At 41.0% G+C, this 17500-nt stretch overlaps 1 protein-coding gene across 1 annotated transcript in view; it reads right to left on the reverse strand.

The window, feature by feature from the left end:
- The window catches only part of caskin1 (CASK interacting protein 1), a 165119-nt gene that overhangs the window by 27342 nt on the left and 120277 nt on the right, over nucleotides 1-17500 (reverse strand). The window contains 4 exon segments of the mRNA XM_079521656.1: nucleotides 449-553; nucleotides 8097-8345; nucleotides 11535-11652; nucleotides 15679-15773. Coding sequence (XP_079377782.1) covers nucleotides 449-553; nucleotides 8097-8345; nucleotides 11535-11652; nucleotides 15679-15773 — 567 coding nt within the window.

Below are 17500 nucleotides of genomic sequence, written 5' to 3' on the forward strand. Positions count from 1 at the left end.
TGGGTTTTTCAGAAAACTGTCAGGATTTAGAAGACATTTGTAGAATCGTCCTCATATCAGGTCTAAATGGGTTAACCACTTCAGCCCTATATACAGTACCGTACATTTGGGCCATTTGAAACTAGCAGAACTGGAAACGGGACATTCTGCACAATGAGCACCTTTACTTTTAGGTACTTTAAGTCACATTTCGATGCCAATTCTTTTGTACTTTCACTCAAATACTTTTTGAATTCCAAACGTTTTAGTCTGAGTAAAGTTCTCCATTGCAGTATTGATACTTTCACTTAAGTAAAAAAACAAATGAGTACTTTTTCCACCACTGTTTTTTTGAACGGACGTCAGATACTATTTAAGCTCTGCTTGGAACTGAAAGGGTCATATGGGGTCATAGGGGGGAGGAGGACGAGGGGCGCTGAGGGCTCGGCGCGGCCACGGCTTTGATTACCTGCCACGGGCTTACGGAGCACCCAGATCTCCTCGTTGGAGCCTCCGTGCGGCCCACCGGACGGGGTGGGGGAGCCCTGAGGACTGGCCTCTGTACCGCGACAACCTTCAACACAGAACACCACCGTTAGCTGCTGCTAACCAACCCGCCCCTTACACTAGCATGGCCTACCACCGTCATTAGTTCGGCCTAAACATATTTTTTTTATTAATCTTAGCATCTTTATTTTAACATGGCATTTTTCTATCTTCACTAGTTTTACCTCTAGGCTCTATGCCCTCATGTTTTACATTTGTTTTTGTTTTTGGGTTTTTTTCATTCCTTAGATGTTTTAGTGGTGTGATGTGGTGTGAGCACATTGAGATTATGTGGAATGTCAAGTGCATTATAAATTAAATCCATTATTATTCATATATTATTAATCCTATAGGCTAAGGCTGTCAGTAACCTTTGCAAACTATCTCAAGACTGTACGTGTACTGTACGATGAATCACTTCTTATTGTATATTAGGTTTTAAAAACTGGTCTAAAGCAACTTCGTTTTTTGTTGTTTGTATGCTTTGCTAAAAGCCTTGACATTAAGCCTTAAATGACATGGTTGTAAATAAGGTGACAATGCTATGGTGAGGCTTTATGTTACTTATAATTACTATTTTTAGTAACAGAATTATTGATATATTTTTTTGTCTACAATGTTAATGAGGCTCTAAGTACAAGAATGTCACTGCCTGGAAGGTTGCCACAGGTGTATTTTAGGTACATATGCTACAAAATAAAACCTTGACAATTACCTACCAACCAAAAAAAGTTATTATAGGCTAATACAATACATACTAATCTATATAAAAATGTGTCTGACACCACGTATTACATCAAGTGTCTCCACTACATCGCTAGAAAAAGCATTTTGGCTTTAAGTATAGGCCTATTCCTTAATTTCAGTTTATTTCAGAAATCTAAATTACTGTTAGCCTTGACTTAACAGCATAGATATCTAATTGTTATTTATTTTCTTACTGCTTTGTCCATGTTTTTACAATGTAATATTTCTGTAGCTTACTACAGAAATACTTTCTAAAATAACTCATGAAATGTTTATTTTAAATAAAAATGTTGTCACCATAAAACATTGTTTTTAATTGTTTACTGACTCTCATACTTAGTACTTACACTATTTTCAATAGTTGTGTCATACTGTAACAGCCCTATTTTTCTTCTAGGAATTAAATATGAAGTGCCACAATTTTTGTATTTTTTCAGTTTTTCATGTGTCTATGAGGTGACAGTACTTCATTAGACACCCTGGAGTCGTTTTTATGTGCAATGATGTATTCCCTTTGTATTTAGGGTTTCTTCCTGGAGGCTGAACCCTTGACAGTCAAACGTGCCAATGAAAAGAAAACTACAGCTGTGGGTGCGGCTTAAGTTCAGGTGGATCACCATTCACCACCCACCAAGCAAACCAGGCATACTTAATGAACTGGTGGGCGTGTCCACATAAAAACGACATTTTAACAAATACTGTACACTTTTTTGAAAAACGTCTTCCTCCTTATATAACAATAAGACCTGATGATCATGTTTTAGGGTGGAAAATGGCACTCCATCTTTAAAGAAGATGCACGTTCTAATTAGAGTACACCGAACAGTCATATTGTTACTCACAACACGTGTCGCTCAAAGGACTGGATGACAGATTGTCCCTTAACGCCTTCTGGCAAAATGAACAGTAAATTGGACAGAACTCGGAATTGAAAGTAAACGACGCTGCATTGCAGCAGAGGACTCGTTGTGAATGAAGCAAGCCTATATAGAAGAAGCTACAGTATTCTGTTAATCTGCTGTCATAAGACACAGGACATTACACAACGACTTCAGGGCGCTGCTCATTGCTCGCACATTAATTTATCAATCCCAAAACCCCAAAACACTACTATTACAAAGGAAGTGATGAAGAGTGCTGGTCTGGGCTGAGGGATGAAGGGCAGAGAAGGGGATTTATAACTAGCTGGGTTTTTATATCTAGGCTGCAAACACGTCTCTCTTTCTCTCTCCCTCCCTCTATCTATCCCGCTCTCTTCTCCCTCTCTCAAACACAAACACAAAACACACACACGCACACACACACGCGCACACACACACACACACACGCAGGCAGGCAGGCACGCACACACACACGCACACGCACACACACACATACAAATACACAGCCACGCGCACACACAGAGAAAAAAAGACAGCATATATATATAATACATAGATATATGAATACATTTATATACCCATAGTACATAAATAGATTAATAACATGTATATCTGTGTATATACACATATGCCATAATGCACATACACATACATATATAATACATCCGTCAGTGTGTCATTATATATGCAATATTCTTGTCATAATGGGACTGCTATAGTGCATGTGGAGAGCGTGTTTGTTCGTCATAAACCATTATAACCATCTTATTGAAGGGGCTATGCATGGTTTAGATATGACCACTATAGGAAAGCAGATTTGGAGAAAAGCTGGTACACATACACAGTACAGTCCTCAGCGTTAATTAAATCAATTTGTATACCTCTGAGAGTGTACAAATGTAACCAAATGGACACTTTTAAATTTTTACAACAATTTAGGCATTCATCCAGAGTGACTTACAAGTGCAAGTAAATGTGCTAGTAAATGTACTGCTCAACAAATAGCAAGGTTAATAGTCACTTAAGTGGAGTGCAAAGAGAACGTTGCAGTTCTTCAGAGGACCTACCAGATAAACATCACATGGACCATTTGGTTATGTTTATACATTCTCCACATTCATTGAACACTCAGGATTGTACAGTGTGCTATCATGATCATCACAGTATGCTCTGCCTTCACTTAATGTCACTGCTCCTCCTACAGCATATGAAGCCATGTTGCACCCATCACTGCTCCTCCTACAGCACATGAAGCCATGTTGCACCCATTCAGATTGGAGCTTTACATAGTCTGCACATGCATCTACATTTGACGCCTTTATAGCAAACAAATAACCATAGCAACGTGCAACAAGTGTAAGCTCAGAACAAGCTTCAATTCAGCTTTTCTTTTTTTTTAGATGGGAATAGATTTAGAGCGAGTTCGGGAGAGGAACATGGCCAAGGGGATGTAATTAGAGGGGAAATAAGGGGATGTGAGGATCATTTCAAAGAGATGTTAGCGGACAGACAGTTCATGACAGAGAATAGAGAGTGAGTCAGTCTGTTGCTCTGTCTGGAGTATGAAGGTCACTCCAATTAAAAGGCCCAAATAGAGAGAACCTTGATATTTTGAGAATGAGAGTGAGTGAGTGAGTGAGTGAGTGAGTGAGTGAGTGAGTGAGTGAGTGAGCGAGTGAGCGAGAGAGCGAGCGAGCGAGCGACTGACTATCAGTGTTTCCACACCTATAAGCGGAAAACGGCCGACAGCCGCGGACAGAAGAAGCTCCACCTCCGCGGACGACTGCCGCGGAGGAGAGCGTTTCCGGGAATCTGGCCGTCGCGGCAGTCGTCCGCGGAGGTGGAGCTTAATTTCCATCCACCAGCTGTCTAAAAACCCGGAAAAGAAGCTGTCCGACAGCCGAAAACGTCCGCAGCTCTTTAGTAAGTCTGGCAGCACCTTATGACTGACTGACTGACTGACTGACTGACTGACTGACTGACTATCTGACTGACTGACTGACTGACTGACAGTGAGAGCTACAAGTTAAAGATCACACAACACTGACTGACTAATTGTGTGAGTCACTCAGATGCATTGAATGTTGAATCTGCTGATCATGAGATCTAAGAACATAATCTTGCTTGAGGGTGATGATGCAAAGTAGTGCATGTGAAAGCAACCTGTAAGTGTAAAATACACGGTATCACCCACAGCCGGTGAACAGCCTTACCTGCAGGACAACATGATAGACCGTTTCTAACCCTAATGCCCATTAAAGGCTAGCTCTATGCACGGCAGCCATGTTGGAACCCTAATGCCCATTAAAGGCTAGCTCTATGCACGGCAGCCATGTTGGAACCCTAATGCCCATTAAAGGCTAGCTCTATGCACGGCAGCCATGTTGGAACCCTAATGCCCATTAAAGGCTAGCTCTATGCACGGCAGCCATGTTGGAACCCTAATGCCCATTAAAGGGTAGCTCTATGCACGGCAGCCATGTTGGAAAGAAATGGGGCCTCTTCCTTTCCTTACTTCCTTCACAGGTCTTAACAACGATACTAAATACGGCTCTGTTCCATTTAGTGTCGCATAGTGGTTCTCAAACATTTTAATTTCAAGGACCCCCGGAACCAAATGGAACCAAATGGGTGCTTACGGGACCTCACACTGGTCACACTGCCCCCACTGAACCCCCTCAAGAAACCACACAGACAGGGGTTGAACCGGTTCCGTTCTTTTGTCCTGCCTAATTTTGAACCAAATTAATTGGTTCAGATCCCTAAAAGTTGGTTCGGGAACTGGAACCAAAACATACTCCTTCTTGCCCTGAAGTGGGAACCACAGTGGAACCAAAACATACTCCTTCTTGCCCTGAAGTGGGAACCACAGTGGAACCAAAACATACTCCTTCTTGCCCTGAAGTGGGAACCACAGTGGAACCAAAACATACTCCTTCTTGCCCTGAAGTGGGAACCACAGTGGAACCAAAACATACTCCTTCTTGCCCTGAAGTGGGAACCACAGTGGGCATGTCACTATATCCCATTTTGGGCGGGAACCCCTTTTGGTGTTAGCATTATGTTATGCTTTAGCTATTGAAAAATAGCAGATCCACAAGCTTGTAGGTCTGCTATTTGAAGAACGACTGACTTGAAACATAGCCTTTTCAAAAAACTGTCAGGATGTAGAAGACATTTTTAGAATCTGATCTCAGGTCAAAATGGGATATTCAGGTTGGAAGATGCAGCAGCAGATGTCGTACAAACCGTCATAAAAAAGAAAGAACGGAACCAGTTCTAGAACCAAAGTTCTTTTGGTGGAAAAGGAGCCCATGAGGATGAGGGTACCTGAACAACACTTTGTGAACCACTGGTGAGTTTCCAGTGAGCCAATATACACAACATTAGCACTCTCTGTTTGACCAGAATGGAACACTGACAAATCCAAAATTAGTAAGTAAGGAAGATGGCCAATTTCTTTCCAACATGGCTGCTGTACATATTTTATACTTAAAGGACCACTTCACCACTTTTCAACCTATCTTCATATAATAGGTCCGCACTAATAATCATGAAAAAATGGCGCAATTTTTTTCTACTCGGCCTGTGTCTCATAGGAGGGCTGTGAGCAGTTCAGAAACCGTCTTCCAGTGACCTCATCGATGGGGAATACAAGCTAATAAAAACTGCAGGCTTTCTAGTCTTGAAAAGTTGCAATGCAAAAATGGAAGCCATCGTTCCCACGATAATGAAAATCTAAACATTTTTGTAAAAAAATCTTGTTTAAAAAAATAATCTGCCTAATGATGATGTCACTGGAAGCCGGTTTCTAAACTCTTACATACAGACTGAGTAGAAAATCATGATTATTCATGATTATTAGTGAGGACCTATTATATGAAGATAGGTTGAAAAGTGGTGAAGTGGTCCTTTAATTGCGTGCCATATCGCACACTGAAAATAGCTGATCTACAAACTCACAATTGTGTTGCACTGTGATGTGTTGTTTTACCCATGAGAGCGTATACATGAGGAAATGACAAACAGTTGTGACTATGACAATAATACAGTAGTAATACATTCATGACCACACTCTGAAGAACACACACAGGAAGCAGATGACATACACTCATAACTTATTCGGGAGAAATAAGATCACATTTTGTTGGATCGCTTTTCTGAAACAATGAAATGGTTATTATGTAGAGTTCCCCTGTTCTCTCGTAGAACAAAGAAAGCACATCTTGCAAAAAACATCACATGACTGAGCAACCAAATAACGTTAAAATTATCTTCTTGCCGAGCCTTTGGAAATGTAGGTCTTATTCACTAAAAATAGCAGATTTGGGACACTTTGCTCAACACAGTCGATACACATTTTGCGGCCTCGCACTCATACATTCATGTGCTCGCGTGCACCGCACACACATACACGCATGCACGCCACGCACGCATGCACACATGCACGCGCACACACATGCACGCGCACACACACAGTTCACCACGTTCAAGCTCTAGCGTGAGGTGGATAAAGGTGGATACATGTGAAAACAGACGGTGCTCAGAGTTGACAACGACACTGGAGACAGGAACACTTCAGAAATTGAATTATCGCGCGCGCGCACACACACACACACACACACACACACACACACACACACACACACACACACACACACACACACACACACACACACACACACACACACACACACACACGTGCAAATGAGAGATTGATACATGTGGTCCATGTGTGTGCCTGTGTATGTATGCATGTGAGTGTGAGTGAGGACTGAGTTGTCCTAGTGACAGGGGCGGAGGAGAGAACGGACACTAACAACAACAAAAAGGAGAGGAAAAAACAATGAGGGGTAAAATAACCAAGAAGACTCCCAAATAATTAAAAAAAACAAACTCAAGCAAACACAGGTCTATATAGTCAAATAGAATAACATAGTTGAACTCCCCTATAGAGCGTCCCGCCCCCTTTCCAGACGCGGAAAAGAATTCCCTGATCATTTTCCTCATAGACTTTTCAAAAAATATTTTAAATTTTTTTCGGGTCTGGAAAGGGGGCAGGACTGCGACGCTCTATAAAGAGTCAATGAGTTAAATTAACATTCAGAATGTTAGCTGTGTAGCCCAACACCTACAATGTATAAAAGTTATATTAGTAGTCAATGTACAAGATTTACCTTTGTGCATTCTGTACTGTGTGAGTCAAACTTACTTTAGGTCTAGGCAAAGTGTGGCTCCTCCCGAAGTCCCTGACACTGTATCTATCCTGCAAATTGCCCTTTTGGCAATTTGAAGTGATTGATCCAATGCAGGGAATGATCATTAATCTACCCCATCCTAACTATGAGCAGTGGTCAGTCATTGAGCAGTGTCTGGGGTCTGGGGACCATCCCCATTCTCTCAGAGTTGCTCACTAACATGCATGCCACTAACTGCAAGACTATTAGGCGAGCACGCCGAATCATACAATGATTGCTTTTCTGTCAAAATTCATCTACGGTTTCATCTGTCAGACTTCAGAGTTCTCATAACTCCCCGTCAGTCTCACACTGCAACAACTAGCGGAATCAGCGATTGCCGTGTGGGAGATTAAAAGTTTGAATATAGCCAATTCTCCCCCTTCTCGGGAGACTGTGTCACGAAAAACAAACATATACTATATCTGAGTCAGACGTATAATGGAAATGACGACAGCAACAGAAAACCCAAACTCATATACCGTATGAATAATATAATGGATTACATAAATTATAGTCCCAAACAGAAAACTTTAAAGGATGCCTTCTGCCAAGTCCATCTGAGAAATAGTGCGCATTAGAGGATTTCACGTAGCCAATCAGGAATTTTGCATTCTACTGCTATAATGGTTAGACAAATGAAAGCATCCCTTGAAGCTTTAGTTATTAATAATAATAATAATAATATGAAAAAAGGGGTGTGTACCTGGGGCAGTGGGTGTGTCTCCCTGTGGGCTTGTCACGGGCGACCTGTTATAGCCAAAGGAAGTGAAAAGTGGAAGCAGTGGCTGATGGGAATGTGGTGGTGGAGGAGGCGGTGGAGGAGGCAGGATATGGATCTGATGGAACGTGGGGTCGTTGCCGTTGACTACCACGTTGGCAGGGGCAACCGTCGCCGGGGCGACCAGCGGTATCTTTTGAAACTGTTGGGTGCAAATGACTGTGCTGGCCAAACCTGGATACAGTCACCGAGACCAGACGCACACAACACACAGCCGGCAGCGGCCGGTGCCATGGTACAAACAAACAAACAAACAAACAAACAAACAAACAAACAACAGAACAGAAAATTACAAAAAAAAGAGAAGGAAACAAAAGAAGGAGAAATTAAAAACAAATGCCGAAATCACAAATCAAACGGCGTGTGTGGTTAACGTGTAAGAAGGTTACCGTGACACACAATGGAGTGATGGTAACAGAGAAGAGAGTGGAATTAAATGGAAAGGCCGACAGCCGCAGCGGGGAGAAATGGAAAAGCAAAAGAGTGATGAAGCGTAAACGTGGAGATGTTTCCGATGGATCGCACCCCTCCCCCCCCCCCTCCTAGGATGGCGGTGGAAGGCTCATAAAGAAAGGTGACCTTGGCTCGTGTTCCTATACTAACATAGCGTGCCCCTTATTGGTGACGGCGTGCATGTTTCACAGATCGCCAACGTCATGATCGCAATATGAGCATGAGCGAAGGCGCGCATTCAGGGGGGAAGTAAACACGTTCCATTCAGGGAAGAATACAACATCCCAGGCCTTAATGGGCTCTCTAACTAGCCTGGCTAATAAGCCAGACCGAATCAGCCGTTGGCAAAAAAAGAATTGCCTGCCGGCGGATTACGGTCTGGAGAGGCTCAATTGTACGCCCATTTCCTACACCAGAGAACTGGTGTGGCCAATAGGGACACGGTATGCAATATGGGCGGGCTTTGGTACAGTGACGTTCAATGCTTGAGACCTTTGACTGACAGTAGCTCTGACCAATTGCGTCAAAGAGAAAATGTTTGAACCCGCCCCCCGGGAAACAAGATCCATACACAGCATCTCCAGACTCAAATACCACACGACACGACAGTGTGATTTGAGTCTGGCTTATTAGCCAGGCTACTCTCTAACTACCGTCTACCATCACTCTCAACAGGCTGGTTGCTACTGGCCCCTTGCCTGTGTTTTATGACATTTCCGCCTAGTTATGCAAAATAGATAAATATCTTCAGCTATTCAGCATTTCATTATGCATTATTAATGCCTTCAAAATGCAATAACTCTGACTTCTGCTGTACAGTCAGTGCTGAGGGGATGGGGGGATATCGTGCATGATTAAATATAAAATTATAAATAAATGTCTTCTGAGAGAATTTTGTTTGTTTTGTCACACTGTGTGTGTGTGTGTGTGTGTGTGTGTGTGTGTGTGTGTGTGTGTGTGTGTGTGTGTGTGTGTGCGTGCGTGCGCGCGTGCACGCACGTGTGAAAGGACATGCCTTGGGACTTATTAGTCAGTGTGTTTGTGGGAGCTTGTCGGCTTGTTGTGTCTGCTCATTACGGCATCTCCATAAAAACTGCATAATCTCTATTATATGCTGCATTCATTGGAGTAAATGAGCTAGTAGTGTTATTTCAATAGATTGCAAAGGTATTCTTGGTTAGAATACACAAATGTAAAGTGCCTTATAAATAAAAACCCATTATTATAATGATTAAGTATTAGCTGTATAGCTAGCTCAAGCATGATATAAATTGCTTCACTATTGGGATTATAACTATCTCATGTTCACATTAGCTGGTAGCTAAATACTGCCAGCTGAAGATCAACAGCTAAACGTAATACACTAACACATTTGTGTGCGTGCGTGCGCACATGCGTGCATGAACTAGTCTTGCCTAGGGCCCCAAATGTTCCAGGACCACCGCCACTGCTCCAGATCAACTAGTATGAAATGCTAATATGAAGGATACACTCCACAAGGGAACAGAAGTGATCAAAGAGAGCTGACATAGAGGTGAATGGATGAGAGAGAGAGAGAGAGAGAGAGAGTTAAAGCCATGGAAAGATCAATAGAGTGCAGTGGATTGACACCAGAAAGAAGTGACATTTTGACAGTTAGAAAGGATCGAAGGTAGACTAACAGCCAAAAAGAAACAGACAGACAGACAGACAGACAGACAGACAGACAGACAGACAGACAGACAGACAGACAGACAGACAGACAGACAGACAGACAGACAGACAGACAGACAGACAGACAGAGACAGACAGACAGAGACAGACAGAGACAGACAGGGGCACACAGGACAGACAGACTGTTATATACAGTACATACACTACATACAATTCCATGTATGACACGCTATGAACAAGACACTCACAAAACAGATCAAACTACCTGACGCACAGACACCGATAGACAGTTCAAGAATCAGCGCCTCCTAGTGGCCGAGATGGCAAAAAGAATGGCAGTGAAGGAATGTGTACTATTAAGTAAAGTATATAGTGGTTATCAAAATGGTTTATGCACTTTCGCACTCAGTCATAGCTGCCAGGTGCAGAGAGCTCTCGTTTGTGAACATCTCTACAGTATAATCAGTGTGTGTGTGCCGCAGCCTCACGGCTTCACGTTGCAGCGGCGTTCAGACTATGGGTTTCATGTCATTCAGACTATGGGTTTTATGGGTAGTAACCCATTGGCTTAGAGGCAGCCTAGAGACGAGGCAGCCAATCATGAATAAGTGCCCACTACGGTCGCTACTAGAGAGAGTATAGTAGCAAATGTAGTCCAGGCGCAAAAGCAAAAATAAATAATACAATACTAGTGCTGCTCTTTGTCGTTGACCCTGTAATCTCATGGCTCTGGGTCCTCCTGAGCCACAGTGCAAAGACTTAAAATTATGACGTACTGTATGGCGGTATAGGTAGCTTATAGGAGAATGTACATTTTTGATGGAGAAAATACTCAATGTGTGGAGAACTACAATAATGGCCTCTATAGATGTTTGGTCGCAGTGTTTGGGTAACACTGCTGCCTGGATGGGAATGCACAGAAACAGGCGCACAAAAACTCTTCTTTCACCAACAGATGATCTTTGTTCTGAAATCCTCCATGTGTTCCGTCATCGTCTTCATCTATACAGCTCCATGTTCATCTTCAGCCAGAGACTAGACAGACACTGGTCTTAATGACTAGAAACTTACGTTTCACGCTGGCTCATGTCCTGGCGTTGGGATTCAAATTGACCATTATGAAACCGCGCACAGACTGAGGTACACACACACACACACACACACACACACACACACACACACACACACACACACACACACACACACACACACAGACACACACACACACACACACACACACAGGAGAGAAACACGCACCTGTCCGCTTGCTGATGACCTCCACCATGGTGGAAGGGAAGTAGCCCACGCGGTCGTTTCCTGTGCGGTTGTCGTGGATGCAGCCTTTCCAGCGACCGTCAGGGTGCTGCTCCAGAACCTTATGTTAAATGTTTAAACATGTTTACATGCTGCTCCAGAACCTTATGTTAAATGTTTTAAACATGTTTACATGCTGCTCCAGAACCTTATGTTAAATGTTTTAAACATGTTTACATGCTGCTCCAGAACCTTATGTTAAATGTTTAAACATGTTTACATGCTGCTCCAGAACCTTATGTTAAATGTTTAAACATGTTTACATGCTGCTCCAGAACCTTATGTTAAATGTTTTAAACATGTTTACATGCTGCTCCAGAACCTTATGTTAAATGTTTTAAACATGTTTACATGCTGCTCCAGAACCTTATGTTAAATGTTTAAACATGTTTACATGCTGCTCCAGAACCTTATGTTTAAACATGTTTACATGCTGCTCCAGAACCTTATGTTTAAACATGTTTACATGCTGCTCCAGAACCTTATGTTTAAACATGTTTTACATGCTGCTCCAGAACCTTATGTTAAATGTTTAAACATGTTTACATGCTGCTCCAGAACCTTATGTTAAATGTTTAAACATGTTTACATGCTGCTCCAGAACCTTATGTATAAACATGTTTACATGCTGCTCCAGAACCTTATGTTAAATGTTTAAACATGTTTACATGCTGCTCCAGAACCTTATGTTAAATGTTTAAACGTGTTTACATGCTGCTCCAGAACCTTATGTTAAATGTTTAAATATGTTTACATGCTGCTCCAGAACCTTATGTTAAATGTTTTAAACATGTTTACATGCTGCTCCAGAACCTTATGTTAAATGTTTAAATATGTTTACATGCTGCTCCAGAACCTTATGTTAAATGTTTTAAACATGTTTACATGCTGCTCCAGAACCTTATGTTAAATGTTTAAACATGTTTACATGCTGCTCCAGAACCTTATGTTAAATGTTTAAACATGTTTACATGCTGCTACCAGAACCTTATGTTAAATGTTTAAACATGTTTACATGCTGCTCCAGAACCTTATGTTACATGTTTTAAACATGTTTACATGCTGCTACCAGAACCTTATGTTAAATGTTTAAACATGTTTACATGCTGCTACCAGAACCTTATGTTAAATGTTTTAAACATGTTTACATGCTGCTACCAGAACCTTATGTTAAATGTTTTAAACATGTTTACATGCTGCTCCAGAACCTTATGTTAAATGTTTAAACATGTTTACATGCTGCTACCAGAACCTTATGTTAAATGTTTAAACATGTTTACATGCTGCTACCAGAACCTTATGTTAAATGTTTTAAACATGTTTACATGCTGCTACCAGAACCTTATGTTAAATGTTTTAAACATGTTTACATGCTGCTCCAGAACCTTATGTTAAATGTTTAAACATGTTTACATGCTGCTCCAGAACCTTATGTTAAATGTTTAAACATGTTTACATGCTGCTACCAGAACCTTATGTTAAATGTTTAAACATGTTTACATGCTGCTCCAGAACCTTATGTTAAATGTTTTAAACATGTTTACATGCTGCTCCAGAACCTTATGTTAAATGTTTAAATATGTTTACATGCTGCTACCAGAACCTTATGTTAAATGTTTTAAATATGTTTACATGCTGCTCCAGAACCTTATGTTAAATGTTTAAACATGTTTACATGCTGCTACCAGAACCTTATGTTAAATGTTTTAAACATGTTTACATGCTGCTACCAGAACCTTATGTTAAATGTTTTAAATATGTTTACATGCTGCTCCAGAACCTTATGTTAAATGTTTTAAATATGTTTACATGCTGCTCCAGAACCTTATGTTAAATGTTTTAAACATGTTTACATGCTGCTACCAGAACCTTATGTTAAATGTTTAAATATGTTTACATGCTGCTCCAGAACCTTATGTTAAATGTTTTAAATATGTTTACATGCTGCTACCAGAACCTTATGTTAAATGTTTAAACATGTTTACATGCTGCTACCAGAACCTTATGTTAAATGTTTAAACATGTTTACATGCTGCTCCAGAACCTTATGTTAAATGTTTAAACCTGTTTACATGCTGCTACCAGAACCTTATGTTAAATGTTTAAACATGTTTACATGCTGCTACCAGAACCTTATGTTAAATGTTTAAACATGTTTACATGCTGCTCCAGAACCTTATGTTAAATGTTTAAATATGTTTACATGCTGTTATACCTGTTATACTTTAGCTATTGAAAAATAGCAGATCTACAAGCTCATAGTGCGGCACCGAGTGCCGTGCTACGGGCTTGTAGGTCTGCTATTTTTTTTTAATCGTGAAAATGTGGCGCAAATTTCGAATATATATTCTTTCAGAGCGAACAATTTTAACTAAAATATTTGCTTCTGGGGAGGTCCCTGGAACAACATATTTTCAGATGGGGGTCAGCGGCCGATTACATATAATTTTTGGGGTCCTTGACATGAAATATTGAGCACCACTGACATTTCAGAAATGTAATGTATTTCAGAAAACTGACAAAAAGACATTTTTTTAATTTCGACGTCAGATGGGTTAAACGTGTTTTACACACTGCTCCCAGAGCCGCTTATGTTAAATGTTTTAAACATGTTTACGGCAGCAGACATAATGGCAACTGTCTCCGTTTAATGGACTGCTACGAGCAGCTACTGACGTAACGATACTGTTGATAGTGAATAATAAATTGTTGCGGTTGAGTGCCATGAGGAAGTGTTCTGAATCTCTCCCCATTTAATTCAGTACATGTTTGGCGAGTTAAACAGAAGCCTCTAATAAATATTATGTCCACAGAGAAACGTGAATATAAATTTGTTTGGTGGACTACAAAAGATACTATGTACACACTACACTACACAGCAAAAACCTCAGCGTTACAGCAATTGAGTGTACGCTTGAGTTTAGATAAGTGCGAAAGGTGTAAAAAAAAAAAACAGAAAAAACAGTATGATAGTCTAAAAAGAGAGTACACTTTAAATGGAAATGCACTCTTCTGATGTGTAAATGCAGATTCAACAATGTGTAACTAAAAGTAACAGTATTCACAGGTGTTTTAGATGCACATAAATAACGTTGTCATTAGAAACCGTGCTGCAGAACCGTCTAGGGTCTCTACTTTAGTGTCACACTGCTAATGCTTACAAGTAGTCCGCAATCTATCTATCCTGCCTTACAACAGTTTACAGCTCAAATAATTCCTCTTGGGAGTGGAACATCAATGCTATAGTTTCAGCTTTTTATTTAGTGTCGAATAGTGGAAAAACAAGCCTTTTGCACACCAGAAAGGCAGGTGCATAAGAGAGGACAAGAGTAGGATAAAAACTAGTCGACTAGTTGTTTAACCACCTACTGTATTATGTTTAAAAAAATAACGTTTTTTTTTTTGGGAAATAAATATTTGTACATTTAAAAACTGTGTACATTGGTGACTATAACTATAATGTACCTGATCTTGAGGCCTACAAAATCGGGAAAAAATCAACTAGTCAACTAGTACCAACAAGGTCGACTAGTGGATTTACTAGTCGACTAGTAAACTAGTCGACTAGTTGCTTAATGCCCTAGTGTGGAATAAATAAATGAATTAACCACTTTAACCCTGGCCTCCCAAATTACAAAATGCCAAAAATTTCGTACATTTTCCAAAAATAAAGTTTTTTGTGGTTATGTGGTTAAATGGCGTTGTGGAGTTGTTACAGTAATGACATGTGGGATGTTTGCGTCAGTCTGGTAACGGCTCTTCGGAGGACATGAAGGGACACTAATGTGAGAATAGCATATTGAATGCCGCAAACAGACAATGAGCTCTGTGACACATCTCGCTGTGGCTAGCATGACTTTTTAATGAGGCTGTGTGTGAACTCTGGGCTCTGTCTGACGGCCGAGTGAACACCACCGAAGAGTTGACAACCTCTAAACTTCATGCAAACAGCGGCATTGAACTCCACCAAAACAAGCCTAGTGCTTTGATGTCACAACTGGTGTGTGGTGCGTGCGTGCGTGCGTGCGTGCGTGCGTGCGTGCGTGTGTGCGTGCGCGCGCGCGCGAGCGTGTGAGCGTGTGTGTACCGTGATAACATCTCCTGCTTTGATGTTGAGGCTGGTAAGGTCATAGTTGTTGCAGTAATCCTTCAGAGCACGGACCTGAAGAGCAGCTGATGCATCTATGAGAGAAAGAGAGAATGACAGAGAGACAGAGAGACAGAGAGTCAGAGAGAGAGAGAGAGAGAGAGAGAGAGAGAGAGAGAGAGAGAGAGAGAGAGAGAGAGAGAGAGAGAGAGAGAGAGAGAGAGAGAGAGAGAAAATGTGAGAGGACAGATATGGAGCGGTGGTTTTTCACTCATTATAAATGTTTATAATCATGTATGACAACTTATAACAACGTTTATAAGACGTATTATAAGTGCAGGTCATAATGCATTATATGTAAATAAGCTCAGCGGAAATTGAGCTTATAATGCATTATTTCAATCAAATCAAATCAAATCAGATATTTATGAATACATAATGCACACCGATCGTGTCCCGGCTCGGATCAACAGAACCAGCGTTACATATTTCAAGGTTATACAGAAAATCACACCCGTGTGAACTGAGTGGTGCAACTCCCCTCTTATCTCCCCTCTCCCCCTGCCTCTCTCTCTCTCTGTGTAATTAGCAGGCAACAGTGCAACACTATCTCTCTCTCTCTGTTTCTGGCACAACAGCGCCACTTTTTCCCCTACTGGTACTCATAGTCCCATAGGTGAGGACACATAGGTGAGGACGGACGGACATTGCTGTTCCTTGGAGTGGTTGCACCACTCAAAAATACCATTACATTTATGTATATGTATGATGTTATACTGTATTACAATTCAAATCTTGTGTTTTATTAATGATTTGGGGCCCACAGGTTTGGAATTGCAATAGAGCATATTACTGCCACTCTGTCATAATGTCATTTAATCTATAATAACAGCAATAATATAACAGTCCCGTTCACAGAGAAACTCATGAAACCAGACTATAACACCATATGAGAGACATCTTAAGAGACCATCATTCAACTCAACTTCCTGCACTTCACCAGAAGAAGAAAGATGTGCATTTGTACATTTATGGCTGTATGATCCTCTCACCGATGTGTGAGGAGTACCCTTGAAAAGGTATTTTGAAGGATAGTGTTCATACTAAAAGAAGGTACATTCCAAGTCTGTAGAGGATACACAGTCACATCCTAAAGTGTTCATTTACCCATTTGTAACACCGATATTGTCCCTTATCATTTGACCCATTTAGGCCTGACCTCAACATTTTAAAAAATCCTTCTAAATCCTCCAGTTTTCTGAAATAAATATTTTCACTATTTTTCAAAAAATAGCAGACCTACAAGCTCGTAGCGCGCCACTCGGTGGCGCGCTATGAGCTTGTAGATCTGCTATTTTTCAATAGCTAAATTATAACATAATGTTTAAAACACCAAAAGGGGTTCCCGCCCAAAATGGGTTAACTGTCCTTTTGCGCAGATCACGCAAACCTCAGCAAAAAGAAAAGGACAATATCGATGGCCTCCAACTGTATGTCCGTTTTTCTCCAATGGGCGTACTTGTATCCCCTAACGGTGCTTTGGTGCAGTGTGATATTGGTTATGAATAATATATCTCACGTTCATTGTTAAATCTGAGAAACTATACCACAGATAAGCCTCCGCAGATAAATTGACCAGAGACACCAAAAATGAATCTGGCGGTGCTCAGCTGAAGAGATATTGTAGCGGGTGTACACATTTACGAAACCACCGGTGTATATTATTAGAGAAACTCTCCCTATCTATTCCTCAAAGCCTTCCAACTCTGTCTCTGCTTCCTTCCATCAATGTGCTTCTTCGCCGTGGATGTTTGATGTTGGT

This window comes from Electrona antarctica (genome assembly GCF_951216825.1).
Source record: "Electrona antarctica genome assembly, chromosome: 14".
Taxonomy (NCBI): domain Eukaryota; kingdom Metazoa; phylum Chordata; class Actinopteri; order Myctophiformes; family Myctophidae; genus Electrona; species Electrona antarctica.